General features: G+C 41.5%; 1 protein-coding gene across 1 annotated transcript in view; it reads left to right on the forward strand.

Moving 5' to 3' along the window:
- Positions 1-21623, forward strand: part of COX10 (cytochrome c oxidase assembly factor heme A:farnesyltransferase COX10) — a 95816-nt gene that overhangs the window by 63191 nt on the left and 11002 nt on the right. The window contains exon 6 of the mRNA XM_054645118.2: positions 16858-17090. Coding sequence (XP_054501093.2) covers positions 16858-17090 — 233 coding nt within the window. The remainder of the gene's footprint in view (positions 1-16857; positions 17091-21623) is intronic.

The raw sequence follows: 21623 nt of genomic DNA on the forward strand, positions 1-21623 counted from the left end.
CATCTGAATGCACCACAAGTTGGCAAAACCGTATTTCATGGATTTTCTTACTTCCCCCCCTTTCATATTTGCTTTCACCACAAAATGGTAATGTTGGGGACATTGGGCAATCACTCATCAATCTATCTACCTGCCTGTCAACAGCTAATTTAAAGTTCTTTAGTGTCACTTCCCTTGAGTAATGCTGCTCTTGCTCCCTGCAGACCGTGGAGTACTCAGACCTTGACTGGGGTTATTTCTTCTGTAGTGTGTCAGAGGAGAATAAACCAATGCAAGTAATCTAACCTTGTTGTATTTTGCCACATATTTCTTGGTGTTCCTTGAACTCTAACCTTCCTGGCTGCTAAAATAAAACCTGTAAATGGTTATGCTAAAACCAGTCAAGACCAGGCAAGAGAGGGATGGACATACAGTACATAAGAGACTGGTGTCTTGGCTCTGGGAAACAATTCAGAAAGTTTGGGGAGTTCTTGCCCAAAAATTGTCTGACATTTCAGTGCTGACATTTTCTTCTCTTTAGCTGCTTCATTTAATGAAACATTTGCTGCTTTTTAAATTCTGCTGTGTTACAACATCTGTGCTATCCAGTGCAAACAAGACATCATTTTCTAATCCATCTTCATTTGCACTCTTTGTAAATATATTCTCTTTTTTCCTTGCTTTCCTTGCTTTTTATTTATTTGGCATAGTTGTCGTTACAGAACTGGACAGTATGGGTAGTAGTTTTTGCTCTGAGCTTAAGATCCTTTTTTAAGAGAGAAGACTGATAACTCTCCATCATGTTGGCTCTGCACCTCCTTGGAAAGGCTTTCAGTGGTGGCTTTGATGTGACTTCTGCCCACTGAAAACTGCACTGAGGCCAGTGAGAGTTTTTCTAGAGGTTGTGTCATCACAAAGAGAATTCTTACATGCTTTGTATGTTCTACAATCAAACTGGTAGCCCCAGCGAGGTTCTTGGAATTACTGGGTCACGCAGTCCCTGGATGAGCTGGTGTCTCCATTTTAAGTAAGACAATTCACAGAGGTGGCTCATTAGGAAATGTTAAGCTTTTGTAGAGAAACTATTCCCATATGTTCTGCTTTGTGGCCTCCACTTGCAGCTTCAGCCCCCAGTTTGTTCAGGGTTAAGACCAGCTGTCCATTCTAAGTGATCTTGCTTCCAACAACATTTCTCCCCTTCCCTTCTGCCAGCGGCCTTCACTTTGAGAAAACACAAGTCCCTCTCAGAGGTTAATTTCTCTGCGTACACATTCATGTGGTTCCCAAACCCCCACATGTCACCCTTTTCTGTGAATTGCTGAGGACTGGAAGTTTCCTTTGGCATTAATGAGGAACATCAGTAGCTTTCAGAGAAAGGCTCTGTGGCCCAGGCTGCACTTTGAGGTGTGGACATCTGGCTGAAGACAGTACTGTTCTCTTACTGGTGATGTTTAAGAAGTGTCTCAGTTGGGCAGCTTTGACCTGTCCATCATTCCCTGTGAGCCAGGAGCCAGTTTTGCAAAGATCTCTGGAAGTATGAGGCTTTTCCTCCATTCTTTGTGAAGTCTCTATATTGCATCGTCTTGATGGCCAAGAATTACTTAGTGGCTCAGTGTGCCCCTGCTTTATATTTTATGTGTTTGGGCTGGACAATCCATAAAGGCAATGGCACAGATGGTTTCTGCAGAGCTGGGGCTGCTGAATGTAGGGACTAGAGCATATTTACCTTATTTGCCAGTCCCCACCTCTGGTGCTTCCAGGAAATCTTCTGACACTGTTGGGAGATCTGTGACAAACAACACAGATAGTTCATTGACTCCTTGCTTTACAATGTTCTGTTTAATTTGTAAGTCTCTGAAAAAAATTTTCCCTTTGAGCCATGAGATGTAACCATCCTTATTCTCTATTCAGAGAATAATCACAGACATCCTGTTGCAAAAACAACAGGAGTAGACCCAAACACAGTGTGCCACTGAGTGCCATCCATCATCCTGCCTGCCCACATCTTCCTCCCTCCTCTGACCCTTCAAGTCTTGTTTGGAAATGCGAACAGCCTGAAATGTTCTTTATACTTGGACTGCAGTGTTAAACTCATTGAGCATATTTGTGTTCTGCATTATAATAACAGCTGATACTGTTTCCTTCTATGAATTTATTTTGTGTCATTGACGAGGAAAAATTTCACATGCTCACACAATCTTAAATTTGTCTGAAGTGGCAGCAGCTTTTCATGATTTCCTGTTGGGTGTGATTTATTCCCTTACTTTTTAAGGTAATGGATTTAATTTTCCTGCAGATTAATTTTAACAAATCTCTGGTATGAGCTGCAGTAGCTGAGTGAGATCAACCTCAAGAGCGACAAGTGTCCTGCTCTGTTACGTTGTGCAAAGGGACAGGTTTGATCACCCTTTACCTGCACACACTCCTTCTGAATATTGGCAGTTATATGAACTTAGAGTACTGCTGGATCCACTGTGCTAATCACTCATAAAGACTTCATAGTTGTACAAGGATAGTTTCTCATCTTAAGAAAAAAAGACCTTCAACAGTATGTTCTAAATAACCAATTCACGGCCATGTAGACATTGTTCAATTCTGCTCCTGCGCTACTTTGCAACTTACAGCTGTTTTCTGTACCCAGTCCTTTGGCTTTGGACTCAGCAGTGGCTGCGTGGAAGTGGGCCTAGGGCTTCTCCTTTGCTTACCTGGACCATGAAGCATTATACAGGTAGCTTTAGAGGGTGGTCCAGGCTGAAAGAGGCCTCAGGAGAGATGAAGACCCATCTCTTGCTCACAGCAGTCTCAGCTCTGAGGTCAGAGCTAGTTCCTCCAGGTCTTGTCTCAAAACCCTTCAATATAATGGCTTCAAACTGCAAAAGAGTAGATTTAGGTTAGCTCTTAGGAAGAAATTCTTCCCTGTGGAGGTGGGGAGGCCCAGGTCCAGGTTGCCCAGAGAAGCTGTGGCTGCCCCAACCCTGGCAGTGTCCAAGGCCAGGTTGAACAGGGCTGGGAGCACCCTGGGACAGTGGAAGGTGTCCCTGCCCATGGCAGGGTTTTGGAAAGAGATGAGCTTTTTGTTCCCTTCCAATCCAAACTATTTTGGGATTCTATGACAAAACTAACATGCTGTGGAATTTATTGCTGTTCTCCTTATGCAGATTATTGGTACTCAAGCTACTTTTCTATGCCCGTGTAAGATGTTTAAGTCTATTAAAATGGCAGCAGGTAGCACAACACAGCTAATAATGTCTTGAATGCTTCAACAGAAATAAATATTTGTGTTGTTTGATGAATGTTTTTTCCAAGAATTCCATTAACCTTTTCCCTTAGCAATGCCCAAGGAGCCGTGTTCTGTCTGTGAGCTTTCCACTTCTCATGTTCACAGTTGATGTTTACTGCAGTTAATGGAGACAGTAACACTTCTACTTATTGATATTTCTGAGTGGAGTGTTGACTTGGCTCAGTTTGAACTATAGGCCAGACTCTTGAAGAATCAGACCCAAAAGGGCTCCTGCGCTAGTACTGTTTCTCACCAATGGCTTATATTTGTGGATTATAGTCACAATTACAGAGATGAAAGTTGGATGTTCGTAAACTAGTAGAAAACTGCAACACGTGAAATTTTATTTATTCAGAAGCACATTGTGACTCTGGACTATTTCTATGTAACGCTGAGTTTTTCACTCTGCTGCCTGTAGCCGACCTACTATTACAAGTGTAACAAAACCAGTTCACACTGAAAAAATGTGTGCTTTTAAAACAAAATTTCTCCTGTAGTCACTGTGGATAACTCAGGGTAATTAGCTTGTTTCTTTGCTAAACATTAATGTAAATCAGGAATGTTCCTACTGATATTAGTGGAGCTGCATGGATGTAAAGTGAAGGAAAATCCATGTCCTAGGCTTACGCAGAGACCTGCATTAAGGGTTTTGCTAGCTGTGGTTAAGCCAGAGATTTGAAACCTCCCCAGGGGTTTTGGTACAACTTTGGGTCCCCTTTAGAGCTCAGCCCCTGCTTAGCTGGTGGCTCTGCTCCCTTGGGTGGTCATTTCAGACAGGTTTCATTCTACTTAAGTTAAAACAAATAAAACAAAAACTCCATAAATCTACAGTTCTTCAAGAATAATAATTTTTAAGAGATCAGATGCTTATTCCCTGCAGGGGAACATTCTGATGCTTTGTTTAGAAAATACCTCATTTTAAAGGGACTGCCCTGAGATCTTTTTGAATGATAAAAATGTTTCTTTTTTCAGTGGGAGGCTTTCCTCTTGTTTAAACAGGGCACAATTCAAAGCAGACACCATCACAGAAACCTTTTCAAGAATTTCTTATCCTGCTTGTATTCAGGCTTTATTATTTAAAAACAAGTCAATGCATTCCTTCCCCACCACCACCCTCCTGCCTTCATTTTGTTTTTTTTCCACTCTGTATTTTCCGGGAGCTGTCATTGACTGTGTTTGGTAAACAAGAAATTAAAAAGGCAGCTTTATATTTTTGACATGTACAATTGCTTGTAAAAATGTACTTCTTGCCTTTTGAACAGCAGGGCATTTAAATTTTTTTTTTTTTCTGGCATGGTCATGTCACAGAGAGGTTTGGAGGGAGAAACCTTGGGGCTAAAACATAGTTTAATGAGAATAAAACTCACATCAAAGGATGGTCTAATGCAATGATATAATGCTTACTGTGTCTCTTTCCCAAAGGGGATATGGATGACAGTACTTATATTTCAATTATCTATTCACTGCCTGCATGGGATGTTGATTAAATGGTTCTAAGGTATTAGAGGCCTTTTGTAGAATGCACAGAAAAATGGTGATACTGCGCATTCTCCTCAGATCAAAATGTGTGTTAGGAGGAAATTATATGGCTCTAACTGCATATATGTTTTGTTTCTTAGGGCAATAAAGAGGGTTGTTTTATTAACTCCACATTGAAATTTGTTTCGGTTGAAATGAAGCAATCACTGGTTCTCCAGCTCACTCCTGCCCAGGCCTCATTCTGCCACAGCTCAACCCAGACATTCCTTTGCATGCAGCTCTGTTTGGTAAATATAAATCCTGCAGAAACACTTGACCCCTCATGCCTTGCTGCTTTTCAGCTCAGTTGATGGGTCTTTACCCCCAAATTATTTATCTGCATCTTTAATTGCATGCGGGACAGTTGATAAATCGGAGTACATTGTTCCTTGCCCCACATTAGGAAACATCCCACATGCTCATGTATAAAGCTGGAGTCACGGTGCATTTGGCTAAATAGCTGCTCCATCTGCTTGTGGAGAACACTGCAGAGAAGTGATACGGGCTCCTAATGGAGTTGTCTTATCCTCTGATGTCAGCTCCTCGCCAGGGGGCTAGAGCCGCAGGAGCTGGAGGGAGCATTGTGCACTAATCCCACCATCTCTGTGTCTGATATGAATGGGCCTCTTGGACACTGATTGCAACCATTGCCACTTCTCTTCTTTAATTGACTAGCAATGAGTAATTTTCTCCAAAGGTGATGTGAAAGTGAGTTTTTAGAAAACAAACAATATTTAAGCTTGAAGCCCATGATCCTTTCCCCATCTTGGGGGCAATGTTCTCCTGATGGCTTTTCTTCCAATATCTGTCAAACATTTCAGGTTCATGTTTGTAAATTCTGGCTTAATGCAGTCAAAACCCCAACATTTTGTTCCTTGTATTAGTATTGAACCTTGTCTGGTTTAACCACAACAGCATCATCATTCACCCTGTGCCAAGTGGTGTAGGAAATGTCACTGCTCAACAAGTCCATTATGGAGCTGCCTCTGATTAGAAGCTGCTATGCCCTGAGATCTGTGTAGTGAGTCATGTTGGAAGTGCATTTCCCTCTGTGAAGGACAGAGTTTATCATGTCTCATACAAGTTATAACTTACATGTTATCAGCTTTGCAAGTCAGATATAAAAGAGGTTTTTCTTGCACTTTAATTAGCTGTGTGAACACAGATGCTTGCTCTCTGGTCTCTATGACTAGAAAAGCTGCATTCCTGAGGTTGAGATATGTGGAGAACTGCTTTGATATGTTTTATTTAGTTGGTTTTTTTTTTGCCAGGGATGTAAAATTACAAGGAATATAAAATTATAAATCATGCTGGAAAGGAGCCACAGGGACTCCTATCGCTGCCTGTGTGACAATAATTATGTTCTATTTGTGCACTTTGATGGTATATGAAGGGATTTTCATTTTGTTTTTCCACTAAAAAATGCCGTAACTCCAGATGGTAACTGTAGATAATCTACCTAGATGGTAATACAGGAATCCCAAAATACACCCATCCTCATCCTCTTCACCTCTGAGATGAGACTTGGCAGTTAAGACTTCTCTACAGAGTGTTCTCATGCTGTGGGTGTCAAAGGCATGTTTGCAGTGGTGCAGGGGAATCTGCAGATGGGCAGAAAGGATCTGGCTGAACTTGAAATTTGTCAGGCTCAATCTGCTTCATTGCTCTTCCACTGGCTGGTGTCTAGAGACTGATCCTCTTCCCATGGCAGACCTTTGCTTCTTGTCCTGCTCTGTTTTGCTGTAGGGAATAACTTAATTCTTTTATTTTCATTACTCCTGGAAATGAATTTAGAAGCAGTGTTTAGAACCTGTGCTCAGATGACTGAACTATCTTCTCTCTTCTGTTTTTTTAAGAGCAGGTTGATAAAAATACCCTAGAACATCAGTTTTCTCTGTCTGAATGGGATTGAGATCTCACCTGTGACTTCTTTACCACTGTTTTCCAAATCTTGGCTGAGGGCTCAGCAGAAGCACATGTTATATTTAATCATTCTAAATCAGAAAAATATTTCTGGAGAAACCAAATTATCCATCCTGTTAGTTAGTCCTGGCCCTAAAAGAGAGGACTGAGATTTTGAAGTAGAATAAATGGATCACTTAACTGCCACACTCTAAGGTTAGATCAAAGAGGAAGATTTAGTTTAAATATTATGGGGAACATTTTTCAGATTTACTGTAGGTTTGTCTTGTAAGCATTTAAAAAAATATTTACATTTTCATGACTGCAGGGAAGCTGTGAATATTATTATTCACCCTTTCACTCCTACCTAACAAAGCCATATACCAAAAGCCTGTTGACGCTCCACAGGGTTGCTCACAGTTGTTATGATTAACATTCTGGTGTGGATATCAAGTGTGATAAGAGCATAAACATTTTGTAAGTATAGGTCCTTTCCATTTGTAATTCTTTATTTCCAAGTGAAGTGATGAGGCCCAATTGGAGTGTCTGCTTAATAACAAAGGGAAGCATAAAAGTTCTACTTTTGTCTGAACTACAAGTCTCCCTACGGTGCACTGAGCTATCTCATCCCAGACCTGGGCTCAGACCTCAGGGCAGGCTCATGAAAGCATGAAAAAACAGATCCTTGTATCATTTGCAGAGAGTTAAACTGGTTAAACTGAGAGCAGATGTATAGGAGAAAGCTCGATGCTGAGGGTGAGACTCTTGATCACCTTCTTTGGCTGAGTTAAAATTTTTGCATCACTTTAGCAAAACCTTCAGCAAAATCAATCATGCCAATTTTTATTTACTCAAGCATAAAAAAGAGAGATGTGTCCCTTTCAGGATGAAATGATTATTTTAAATCAGCCATGTTTGTTTATGATAGTTTTAAAGCACCTTGATCTAGCAGGGGAGACAGAACATTCTGCAGCTTGGATTCTTGAGGAGTGAGGGGAGCGTTGCCCCCACTTTGTGTAAATTACAGTGTTGATCATGCTTTTGTACAATGATACACACCTGTGGCAGGGTGGCCTGGGCTATGTGCTTGGTCTGTTTCTTCTTTGGGAGAGAAATGAATTGACATAGACGGGCAGTATGTTATCCTAGTCTGTGTTTATTTACACTAAATGCACTTCTGAGTAAGTATATTTGATGGCAAAGCCAGAGCTGGTGGCAATTGAGAGGCAAAACTCAAAAAGGCAGCTCCATGATGAGACTTAGCCAGCAATACATGTTTATCCATCACTGAACTCCGTTTATGCCAAGTTCTCGCTGTATGACATTCCTTGGGAGATTTAGACATCACTCACTGAATCCTTCCCTGTTTCCCTGTGGATGGTCCAGCTGTCATTCAAAATCACGTCCAGGTTGGTGCTGATGGGCCTGGCTGGGCCCTATGGACAAAGGAAAGGTATTAGGGGTGGTTCCTTTCAGAGAGATTTGAATTGTAAAGAGGTTTACTTGAGGATTGTGTCTGAAATGCTACTGGTTAACCCAGCTCCTTAGATTTTTGGGGAGCATCTGCCACTCTCATACTTCCTCTTAACACTGAATTCTTCCTCAGCTCAGATTTTATGTTACAAGTTAGGTTTAGAACTTTTTCATTATTTTCCTCGCTTTTATTTTTTTTCCCATTTGAGGAAAAGTACTGTCCAGTCTGAGATTAGCAACATCTTTATCATAGTCATTACCAGAAATCAGATTACAAAAAAGACACTTACAAAAACACAGGTAGGCAGAATTGCAACAGGTGTTTTCTGGCAGTCTTAAAAATCGTGGTACAGCCAGTTAAAGGGGATTTGATATAAATTTGATATAAAATTCAGTACTCATAGTACTTTAGACCACAGCAACATGTTTTTGAGGATGAAATACCAGACACTGACAGAATGTAGATACTACTTCTTAACCTATGAAGACAAAATTAAATAACTAACTAAGAAAAAAAAGAACTTGACAAGGCTCCCCATTTGTTTGTCTGTCTTCACCGTTAAATGATAGACAAGCTGTATTCTGATATTTGCAGTTGATGGAGAAAAATTGAATTCCCAATTAAAAGTGCAGTTTACTCTCACGCTTTAGTTTTAAACTGCATCATCCTTCATCCCTTGTCATGACTCATAAACGTTCTTGGATGACTGAAAGAGAATAAATTCATATCTATTAAGCTCTTCCTCAACATTTTATCCCTTAAAATAGTACCATTTTAGCTCATTGATATATATTGCTCTGTTTAATATAACTCTGATTGTTCTGCTTAGTATAACTCTGGTACTTTGCTAGTTTAAGCTTCACATCAGCAGGTTCTTGAGCTTTTCATAATATTCAGCCACAACATACCTGTAAAAGAGAATATCAAAAGTGAGAGCATGAATTGCCTGTGTTAAGTAAAGCTTGTGACTGGTGCTGAATTGGAACTACATGAAAGAAATAAAGGTCTGGCAGTATGTCCATTCTGCCAGTATTTTTTTTTTTTTTGTTTTAATTGGAAAGAAATCATTCCTTGAGACTAATCCAATCTATAATTGAAAGTTCTAGTTGAATGTAAAAATATTTTGCTTTGAGTCCTTAAAAACCTCAGCCTCAAAACTATACTAATTAGGGGTCATGATGTATTACAGAATCCCAGAATAGTTTCTGTTGGGAGGGACCTTAAAGACCATCTAATTCCAACCCCTCTGCCATGGACAGGATGCCACGCACTAGATCAGATCATCATGTAAACACTTTGATTCAGAATCTTACATCTGAATGTGGATGCGTTTTCTATCAGGTACATCCTCAGTTTGTAGAGCTCTTTGAGAGTTTTATCTAATTTTTTTTGTAAAAAAAATTTAGAATAATTTTAGTAAAGTTATCAGCAATGAAGCTACTGATCCCGGTAAGTTAGTAGTGTTGTTACTATGATAGAACTGTTACAGCTGACAGTAGTCATGAATATGTTTTTTATTACTAAATATATAAATAGACAGTCTGAAAGGATTTGTGTGGAAAGTTAGAATTTAATTTCAGAGTTGGTAGATTGCCACCATTCAGCATTCTGCCATGATTACTGATTTCTTTTGAATGCTCTGGGCCTTACCTCAAACATAAAAACTGTGTGAGACAATTTTTTACCTTTCCATCAAAAATAATTTCAGGGATGCTGTCGTTGCTATTTGGGGCAAAATGTCCTTTTCCAGCCTCCTGGCTCCTTTCTTGCAGTCAGCTGAGTTGTCGGCACTCACGCCAGCAGATGACCCCATTGCCAGTTCCAGGCATCTGTCCATCAGGGGAGGCAGGGCTGGGAATGACACTAATGCAATCCAGATGTGTGCTTGAAGGAGGTGGGCCTGCATCCCCGTTACCTCAGCTGTGGGAGCATGAAGGCTTCTGAGAGTCTTCATAACACCTCGGCTCTTTTCTGTCTTCTCCAGGTGGGATGGGGTTGCCTGCTCTAACTCCTGTTGTTGATGGATTTTTCCAATTTTTCTGGTGGATCCCTAAAAGCTGCTGAGCAAAGTTCAGCAGTTCTTGGGTGCTGATCTTAAAGAAAATAAATATAAGTTTAAAAAAAATACTTTTGGCTGATGCTCCTCCCACTGAGGGAAGTGACCAAGCCATAGCCCAGTACTCTAGGACAGTCATGATGACTACAGGCACAGCTCCTGCCCTGGGACTTGTTTTCAGCAACTCTTAGTCTTGCCTGGCTGCAGGAATTGAGAAGATGCCAGGAGATGAGCAAAATTAAATCAGCAGCTAAGGGGGAGTATGGTTTTCTGCATGGATGTAGGTAGGTGTCTCCATGGACATCCTTTCCCCTTCATGACCGTGGGCTACTGCAGCCACAGAAACCATCAAAGGAGTGGCACTTGAACTTCTGTTTGTGTAACCTCTCATTGCTGTTGGAAAAGGGTGAAATCTTCAGACTGACGCTTTTGTCTGAATTTGTAAGTGGCTTCAGAAGCCTTAAAAACTTACTGTGTCTGTAAACTCTTTTTCTGCAGACGTAATTGTTGTGGTGGTTAAAAAAATTAGGGAAAAGAGGAGGGGGCTTTCTCCAGCAGCTTTGTACTGACGAGTAGTCTGGGGACATGTTTAATACCTAGAGATTCCAGAAATAATAAGCAACTTATGATGCTTCCTCCTGAAATCTGATTTTAATTATGGTTTTGGAACAGCACTGGACTCGTATCTCAGCTTGTGATGGTGAAATGTAGTTGCAGATGAGGGTCACACTTGTGTTCTTTGTCTGCCAAAATACCTTCTCTTGAGCTCCTGCTTTTTTCAGCCCATCTGTGCAGGAACCTGGTGCAGGCTGTCCCTCTTCTTATTTTAACAAATTGTTTTGACACTATATGCAGATAGAATTTGGGCCCAGAGTAGCAATATTGAAATTAATTTAAGCCATCAGTCTCACCTCTGTTGTCTCAGTGTTGTTTGCCTACCACCATGGAAGATGCTGAAGTCAGGGATAATTTAGTACCATTTCTGTGGGTGAGCAAGGGGAAGAAGCACAGTGATCTTACTGAACCTGTGTCTTGGATGACACAGAAAACTCACCAAAACCCAAACCCAGTTTTTGTCTCATCAAAGAGTAGGTAAATTGCTGTTTATTTAAAGGGCAGAGTCTGTGCAGAGTATTTGCTGTTACTAAAAACCCACACAGAGGAACACAAGGGTATGTATTTGACTTCATTGGGATATGGAAATTGCTCTAAATAAGGTTTCTTCTCTTTCCACCCTCCTTGTTTCACAAGCCCATGCCTGGATTCTTCCTTCACCATCCCTGCTCTGCTTATTTTAGAGCATCACCCTGCATTTGGCAGAACGGATCCACTGTCTTGTGGCATGAGGGACAGTTGTCAACACTAATGAGATCTAATTCAGAATAATCGACTGGGAATTTAAATGTTCCAAATCCATTAAGGTACTGCAGTCATGCTGCAACTAAGTAAAAGAGCATTGTTGTTTGCGGTTTTTTTAGTTTACCCTTTTAGAAGTAGGTGACACATCTATGAAGGATTTTTGACAGACAGGGAGAAGGCAGGATTTATTACCTTTTGTATTAGGCTTTGAATCTAATTTTAAAATATATGCACTTATACTTCATCTGCTTTTTATGTATGTTTGTTGTGCCCAGTTTCCCATTGACACATGGTCACAAATTGAGTTTCTTATGTATTTACATAACATCTGAATGTGAATCCCATAGAACTGCTGATTGAATGAGTGCACCTATTCAGGATTCATATGTCCTTTGTGTCTGCGCTTGTACAGGAGTGTCAGTCTATTCACAGGAATAGGTTAAAGCATTAGATGCTGATACAGGAATTTTCCATAATTTCAAGTACTCATAGGTTTTGAGAGAGAATTGTGTTTTGCTCTTTGTTGGTTTTTTTGATTTTTTAAAAAATTCATTAAACTTTTGCCCCATTTTTAACACTGTTTTTTAGATTGTAGTTCAAACTGTATTTTGACAGTCACCTTTACAAAATGTTTTGGCAAAGACAGCACAGAAATGCCTGTGTAGGTAGTCCCACTGTTGATCATTATAGACATGAAGCTTGCTGATGGTGCTGTGAAATAGGTAAAATACTACATTAATTTTATAGACGGGCAAATGCTTTGATTTGTTTTCACCTCCTAATTTTTCCAAATAAGCCTGTGAGTCAGTAAGTACTATTATCCATGGTTCCGGATCCTGTTAAATAAATTTATTTCCTGCACAAGTATGTAAGCTCATTATTTGAGTATAACCAGAATATCTGTAAGTGGCGACTAGTTTAGAGATTATATTATTGCACATGAATTAAAATACACTGCTGCATCATCCAAAGCCTCCTCACTCCTCTGGATGAGGGTTCACATGGATGTCTCATGGTCATGTGTGTAGGAGATACCTGAAGAGCACCCATGTGGAATTCCTCCTGCCTGTTCCCATTCCCCCCAGCAGCCCTGGGCTGTCCTTGAGCAATCCTCCCCAGCCTAACCAGCAGCATGTCTCCAGAGTTGAATGAGGAGAATGTGGGCCCCATCTTCCTCCTGCTTCTCATTCTCCTCTTGGATGCTCTCAGTTGAGTGTGACTGGGGTGGGGCCATCTTGGGTGAACTCCTGGGAAAAGAAATGACAAAATATTTCCTTTGCATCAGGAGAAGTTTGATTATTCACTAGTCAAGCTGAAATTCTAAAAAGCTTTTAGTTGAAGGTAGATGTCTTTTAGCACTTTTATTAGGTAGATTTTAGTGTATTTGTTGTCAGTAGAAGAGAAAAGAGGGATAAGGTACAGCTACTATGTTTTGGTTTGCCTTTAGGAGGTGCCCTATATGGTAACATACTGGGTATTTTAGAGTTGAAATTTGAAGAGAACTCATTTGGCACTTGCAGTATTTTTCCAAAGCCTGATTTTAATCTGCCAAATAACTGAAACCAACTCCTCCCAAGAATCCATCATAAACCGTAGTTTCTTACTCAAGATGTTTGCTTTCTGAGCTAGGTCCTTGGCCAGTTTTCCAATGGAAGATTGCCTTTTTTCCCATGGGAGTGATTCTCTCAGCAAACATGAACGCCCAAATGAAATGAGCGTCTATCACCAGCCTGCACTTACTGCATGGGATGGTTTAAGGATGAAGAAAACCATCAGAGACCCCTCAGCCCCTTTTGAGCACCGTGTAAGAATTCTGTGGCATTGGGTTGCCCAAGGCTGACATGGGCAGCATGGTGGCATGAGGCTGTACTGAGAGGAGCTGTGTGAACCTCAGGTGGTGGGGTAAATTCAGTGACAACTCAGTGTCTCAGCCTTTCTCTTGCTCCAGGACGAGATGCTGATCTCCTATGGTCCCTTGATGAGATGTGGGGCAGCCTGGCAATGGAGGGTGTATCCAATCAGCCTGGCAATGGAGAGGGCACCCCCGTACCTGAGTACTAACAAACAACGTGAGCATGGACATGCACACTGGTCCCTAGAAGACATAAACTAGTTGAAATCCGAATACCCTTTAAACTGCTGTGAGTTAAACCTAGGCTCAGTCTTGTCTTAAAATCTGCAGTGTCACTGAAGCAGAAAGAGCATCACCAGTGACTGAAATCTCTCTACATTTTCCTCAAATATTTTCTTTCTCGCAGTGAGGAATTGCTTATACAAGTTTCCATGAGAGTGAGTTGAATTCTCTTCTACCTCATTTTCCACCATTAAAGAAAAGTCCTGATTTCTCATTGCAGTGTCTATGTGATGCCAAATAGTATTTTAAGAGGCAGAAATAGCAAAGCTGAATCATCAGATCACAGTATGACTTTCTAATCTCAGTTGGAGTTTTAGGAACAGGCCTTTGTAAGTCAAACAATTACTCTTCTTTGTTGAGGAAACACTAGAGAGAAATAGAAAATGTGATACTCCCAGGATGTCTGAGGATAAAGTAGTTCAGCTGCTTAAGAGGAACCACCCCATTGACTTTATGCCCTCCCCCGAGAGCATCAGGACAATTATAGACACTGTTATAGACACTGATCAAACTGCCTCAAATTGCCCAGAAAAGTTGTGGCTGCCCCACTCCTGGAAGTGTTCAAGGCCAGGCTGGATGGGTCTTTGAGCAGCCTGGTTTACTGAAAGATGTCCTTGCCTTTCAAAGAGGGACTGAAACAACGTGGGCTTTAACGTCCCTCTCAACACAAACTTCTGTGATTCTGTGGTTACATACTGTGCCTCCAGGAGCTCCCCTTAAAGAGGCAAAAAGGAAGAAACTGAAAAACAAAAACGTGTTCTCATCTACCAGGATCACAGCAAATCTTTTGAAGGTCTCAGCCACCTAACTTCACCCCTCCCTTTTGATAAAGCCGTATTTTTAAAGGTATTTTTCTGATCCGTTGGTTGGAAATGAAGGCAGCAGACACCTGGGATCAGGGCTGGCACTGAGGGCTGTTGGTGCTGCAGGGACACAGTGAGGCAAAACAGGGTTCATCCATGCAGGAGGGCTTTACACTCCCACCCTTTGCCTTCCTGTCTGAGAAGAGACATGAAGGGCTGGTGCCTGCTCATGGAGGGTGGTGTTCGTTTAAACTGGACACATGTAGATAAGTCTTCACTCCTTATTAGTGAGAAAAGTGCTGGTTGCATTAGATCAAACTGTGCCCTCATTTATGTCTGTGAGCCCTGCAGGGTAGATGTGGGGAACCCAGCCTCATAGAATCACACTGGTCTTTTGTTGCCTCAAGAGTGAGTATTGTGTGAATCTGGTGTTTACTGTCTGACTGTATTTTATTCAAGAATCAGTCAAGATAGATTTGTTTAACCAGGCCTGGTCAGACTTTCACTACAGAGGGGCAACATCTACAAAGTACTCTGGTGTTTGTGGTCAGTATTGGGACCATTGGCAGTACAGATTGTGTTTTGCAAAGGAGCAAAGGAGCTCCTGCACAGGAGCACCACAGGCTGCAGAACCAGAGAGCACAGCTCCATATGGCTCCTTTCCTGAAAACAGCCTCAAATTTTATACATCTTACTGTTAGTGAAAGGCAGTGACATACCCTCCGTCAACTCCTGCTGTATTGGTAACACCAGGGGTGGTAATGCTGAGTAGAAATGTGTTCTCTACATACTGCATTGCCTAAAATCTCTTGATGGTTTAGAAAAGCTGGATAAAATTACTTAGTCAATTTAAATTGAAGGCAGATCTTTAGCATAAGATTTGCTCATTTTAGTTCTTCCAGGTATTCAGGATCTCTGTACTGTATTGGTCTAACAAATATCTTAAATATAAAAATTTGACTGGTAGGAATTTTTGCTGATAGAACTCCCATAAAATTCATCCCCACCAGCAAATTTTTCTTATTTTCTTATGAGGAAATAATTATTTTCTTGGAGCGGTGCTTGCAACACCTATTTTAGGGTTAAGGATTTGACCAGAGGGCAGAGTGGATTGTAGAACACAAAGGCTTCATGGTTTTCAATTAGACAAAAGGTATAAAGGTAAACTCCATGCAGAGACCTTCGTTGCAAGCACACATATTTTCTGGTTTTACATGGATGACTGTAAGTGTGTATTTAGCCACATGGGTTATTAAATACAACTAATGTAATGGCATTTTCCTCTTTTCCAGAGCTTACCCACACCACATTATTTCTTAGGGGCTTTTAGTTCCTATTATACCAAACACCTCAAACAAGCACACAAGAGGAGATCCCCACCAGCAGCAAACATGTTGATCTGGCACAAGGAACCACAGCTAAAGCTTCCTTAGGGTTGTGGCATCATGCTGCCTGTCAGGTGTGGCTCTGGTAGCCAAACAAAAGATCCTTGTTCATCCTATTTGAATGTTTATTGTGGAATTTTTTAGCAAAAGTTTACATAGCTCTAGCCACTTTCTGACAGATTTTAATATGAGTTTCCAACCTTCTCTGAGCTCTCAGCTGATGCACAGTAGAAATGCACAGAGTTAATTTGTTCCACTGTTGGTTGCTGCTTTTGACCAAACCTAAAATATCTTCAGTTAATTTCAGTCATGCTTACAAGATAGCCACTTTTGATTCTGCTGCCAGCTTTGTTTGGTTGTGCTTCCTCTGCTTAGTACAGTGCATCAGATAATCGGGGGTGTAGAATGTTCAGACTTTTTTCAGTAAAGTCAAAGAATACTTTATACCTATTGATGTAATTTCAAAATGATTGAATGTACTCCTTTTCTCATAAATGCTTATTAATTTTGTGTCTAACCCTGTTGCGTTTTGAAGGATCTGTTGCATAACTGCAATCAATTAAAAATCTGACAAACTGCAACTATTTTCATTTACTCTAAACTCCGAGTGCTTTTTCCAGTGGTTTAAATTCACTAAAATTAAAATGAAGGAGGAAGATGTGCTGAAAGCAGCAGTTCTCCATAAGGGAGAACAGTTCTCCATTACTTGCAGAGCTTGAGTTTATTTGGTGAACACAGTGATCACAAGATTAAGAATCACCTCCATTGCAGAGCTGTAGCAAGGTTGTCTTCACATTTTGGAAAGGCCTTTGTTAGGATGGGGGCTCAAACAGGAAAATTTAGGATGGCTGAGTAAAACAATAACAAAGATTCAATCTTACTTTTGGGGGGGAGACTGAAGGGAAGGGATGGCAGCCATTCTCTAAGGCCATCTCCTGCTCAGCATGTGCCACATGTCTCCCCACAGCCCCCTGCTCGCTGTCTGCTTTGCTGCGTCCTGTGGAATCCCGGGAATTGCCCTGCTCACACTGGGAGTGAACCCTCTCACCGGGGCCCTGGGCGCCTTCAACATCTTCCTCTACACGTGCTGTTACACCCCCCTGAAGAGAATGAGCATTGCCAACACGTGGGTGGGAGCTGTTGTTGGGGCCATTCCCCCCGTCATGGGCTGGACTGCAGCTACTGGGAGTCTGGATGCTGGTGAGTATAAAACCCTTTCATTGGGTGAGTGGTTGTCAGGATAACGAACCTACTCAAAAGGCAGTAAACTTTGTTCTTTATGTTCTTGACCTGACCAGGCCAGGTTGGACACAGCTTACAGTGGCCTGGTTTAGTTGAAGTTGTCCCTGGCCATGGCAGAGGGTGGAAAGAGGTGATCTTTAAGGTCCCTTCCAACCTAAACCATTCTGTAATCCTGTGGTAAGGCTTTGAAAGCAGCTAATTTTGGTAACATTCTCCTTACACAGGTATTTCAGAGCAAAACAGAGCTGATAAAGCAGCATGACCTATTTAATATGTGTTCTGACCATCTTAAAAAAATCCAGAAGGAAAATAGCATATTTGATGTTCACATAGGAGAAAATGTTACATAATTTCAGGATTCAAATCGTGTTCAGGATTAAAACCATATCCAGTAAGATCCAACTTGCAAGGGACTTGCAGTTGGAAAATTCCTCGATGTGTTTTACAGTCTTTCCACAAGCCAGAAAATATCCTGGGAAGATTAATTTATTGGTGTATTTCTTAATTACCCATTGCTAAACTCTAAGTTACAAATGCTCCTTCCCTCCTCCTTGAAAAGCAAACGAAGATTTCTATTTTAGTAGCTGTGAACCACTTTTACATCCCTTGTAAAACACTGATCTCTTCAGCAGCTCAACTCTGACACAATCAGGCCTTGTTTTTCCTGCCAGCTAGAAACTTAAGAATCAAAGTGGCTCCACGAACTTATAGTCTGAAGCAACTAATGAAGTGCAATTAATAGGTCTGTTAAGAGTTGGTTTAGCGCACACTCATCCCACAGGGGGGCATATTTAAGGCTTGAATAATACTTTCAACAACAAGGCTTTTAACCAGAAATTATCAGAATTTTTGCAAAATCTGTTCTTTATGCACTTCCTAATAAAAGTCAGTCTGAGTTGGCGTTGTGTCCACATGTTCCCACACAGATCTAAACCAGAGCAAGGATGGAAGGTGTTGTGGGTTTTTTTTTTTTCATTGTGTGCTGCTTCTATACAAATATTTTCTTCTCTGAAAGTTACTTAGACCTAGAAATTTTATGTTAAGAGTATGTATAGTGTCTTGTGTTAGGACTGCATAACAGACATAGTTAGCAGCTCTGTACTTTAGAAGAGAAGAGGGAACATGACAAAAAAGGCATTGAGGGGCTGGAGCTTGTCCAGGGAAGGGAATGGACTTGGGGAAGGGGCTGGAGCAGCTGAGGGAGCTAGGTGGGGGGGCTCAGCCTGGAGAAAAGGAAGCTCAGGAGGGACCTTCTGGCTCTGCACAACTCCCTGACAGGAGAGGGCAGCAAGGAGGGGTCAGGCTCTGCCCCCAGGAAACAAGGGACAGGATGAGAGGAAATAATTTCATATCATTCTGGCTGCAGATACTTAGACCTTGACATTGTTTGGGGATTTCTGTGATGGTTTTACCACTTTATTGCAGAGTTGGTGTCCAAAGATAACTCTCATATGCCTGTGCTTCACCTGCACAGTTCGGCCTGGAGGATCTGGAGTGCAGAGCTGCATGTCTCCAAAAGCCCTTGCTGTAGAGGCCAGTGAAAGCCCATCAGGTTAAACTGGCACTGATTGTCATTATCTTTAATTTGTCAACTTGCTCTTTGAGGTCTATTTCACAAAGAGCAAAGCTGTCCCTGTACAGCAGCAGAGAGGGCAGCAGGGAACCCCACTGGTGGCCAAGTAAGCTCTTCCTCTCTAACTTGCAGCTAAAATGTGGTTACGTGTCCCTGTGCCAGCTCTGCTGTGAAGGCAATGATGCCACCAGTGAAAGATGCTAACTTTAAACCACCCAAGCAGAATTTGTCAGAACACAATAATCTGATGCATAGTGTGTTATGTATAGCTAAAACTTTTAAAATCACCTCCCAGTCTGTGTCAGGGAGGCCAGGCAGCTTATTTAATAGAGAAAGAAATGTTATCGAACTGATACTGGTGTTTGTAATGAAGCACACCTGGGGAGAGTCCTGAAAACAGGGACTGGAATGTAAAATTTTAGTGCATTTCAGTATCAAATGGAAAACAAAAAAAACACAACACAAACCCTACAAACACTTTTACAGAGAAAAGAAATAACTAGAAGAAAATGATGGCATTGTAGACTATGATTTTCAGTTTTAAACATTCTACTTTTGCAATAGGAGAGTTCAGCCCCTGGCAGCATCGTATCCATGCGGAATACAGGCGTGCATCCATACACAATACACAGACCCGTGTCCCTTCCCTAACCAGCCTGGTCTCAGTTGTTGAACTCATTAATAATATGTAATTAGTGTGGAGACTTAACCTAGTTCTAGGTAGAGGTGTGAAAATGCCTTTGCACCTCATTTTAAAAAAATCATTCTACTCGATAACAAAGAGGAATGTGAAAGAAGGGAGGCAGGAAACTAATGAGAAGGAAAGTTCTCACCACTAATGTGGTGGGGTTTTGAGTTTACATTTTCCTGTGGATTTTCTCTCCTTGTAATCTTCTCACAGCAGCCACATTGTTGTACATGTTGCTGGTTATAGGGAAAACAATATTTAAGTGTAGCCCTTTCATTACCATTTCTGGGCAGCTAAGTGTTAAACTGTTGTTTGTAACAGTTAGGACAGCCATGTCTGCTTCCTTCAGGAGTTCCATGACATGGATGCTGTGAGATATTTTGTCCTTTGGGAGAGTTGGAGATGGTGCTTTAGAGAGTTGAAGTTGGTTCCTCGTTTCCAATTCCAGAGCTAATAACAAAGTATCTCAGAGTGGAGCAACCTTGTTTTAATTTGTCCTCATTTTGTTTATGACTTTTAAAGATGAATACCTTAGCAGTTTCTTGCACCAGAAAAAAATACTGTGTATTTACAGATAGAAATCTGGGACCCTCATGTTTCCAGTGATGCAAATGCTTGCTGTAGTTTATAGAATACTCATAGAATCATAGAATGACATGGGTTCGCAAGGAACCTTAAGGACTGTCCAAGCCCCTGCCATGGGCAGGGGCACCTTCCACTAGGCCAGGATGCTCCAAGACTCATCCAACCTGGCCTTGGACACTTCCAGTGATGGGGTAGCCACAGCTTCTCTGGGCAGCCTGTGCCAGAGCCTCACTGCTCTCTGAACAATTTCTTACACTATGTATTTTTGCAGATCTCCTGGTACTTCCCAGGAATGTTTGGTTCCATTTCTGCCCCAATAGGTAACTTCAACTCTATGCTCCTAAGCCTGATTGAACATCCCGCCCCCATCCCTGGATTTTGTGCCAAAGTAATTTAGGGAAAACCTCCCATTTCAAAAGCAAAAGATAAGATTATCTCTGGGAAGATGTGGAATTCTTTGTTGTGGGTTTGGGGGGGGTTGTGTTTTTTTAATGGCAGCTGTTTGAAACTGATGAAAGATAGGGAATGTTAACATTTCCTCGCTGGGGGAGTGAGTGCAGGTGAGACGGTCAGAAGTGCATGATAAATGTAATTTATCACAAGGATATCACTGCCACATATCTGGGGTATTTATGCAGAACTTAACTGCCAGCCTGTGATCTGCAGTAATACGTTTGCTTCCTTGAAAGCAGATTTCATTGCTCTTTCTTGGTACTATTTGTTTCTGAAGAGATTTGTTTTTCTAGTAAATCAAGATACCTTGAAATTATTTTGCAAGGGAAGGACTATAAGGAAAAGAATGACATTCACTTAAAAGCTTAAGTGATAGCAGAGAGACAGGAGGGTAAGTCAAATTTGGCAGTGTCCCCTGTTCTGTGCCAGATCCCCCTCCTGCATGGGATCCACAAGCAGAAGAGCTCCTGGCTGTGCCGCAATGCTGCTGAACTTGTGCACAGAAAGAAAGAAACAGAGCTGTTTATTCTGGTGTGTAAGAGTGCATACATGCTTTAAATTATCCTCACTCTGCTGTTCTTTCTCCCTTGACTAATGTCCATTTAAACTTGTTATTTTTAGTTAACAGAACACTGAAACTGGAGTAGATTCAAATGCCACAGCCAGGAATTTCTTCCTAATATCAAATCTAAATTTCCCTCTCCCAGTTTGAATCCGTTCCCCCTTGTCCTGTCACTGCATTTCCTGATGCAGAGTTGTTTTCAGGCTTCCTTGCAGCTCCTTCAGATCCTGGAAGCTGCTGTGATGTCTCCACACAACCTTCTCTTCCCCAGGATGAACACCTCCAATTCTCTCAGCCTGTCTCCATAGGGAAGATGCTTCAGTCTCCTTATCAACTTCATGGACTCCCTGGGTCTTGCTCCAAAGGACATGGTCCCATGTCCTTGTTATGCTGGGAGCCCAGGAACTTTTGTACTTCTTCCACTGACCGTGCTCTGCTCAGGCTGGATCCCGCCAGCAAGCAGGATCAGTGTTGCGGAGCGGAGCAGTTTGGTGCCACGGAGTTCATACAAACCACCCAGTGAGATGGAAGTGACAAGCAGGGCTCCTCTACCTAATGTGCTTATCAGCTAAAGAGATTTATTCTGAGTAGGTGGTGGCAGAGCAGATAAGGGCCCTGACAGTGCAGAAG

The sequence above is a fragment of the Agelaius phoeniceus genome, chromosome 19 (genome assembly GCF_051311805.1).
Source record: "Agelaius phoeniceus isolate bAgePho1 chromosome 19, bAgePho1.hap1, whole genome shotgun sequence".
In the NCBI taxonomy this organism is placed as follows: domain Eukaryota; kingdom Metazoa; phylum Chordata; class Aves; order Passeriformes; family Icteridae; genus Agelaius; species Agelaius phoeniceus.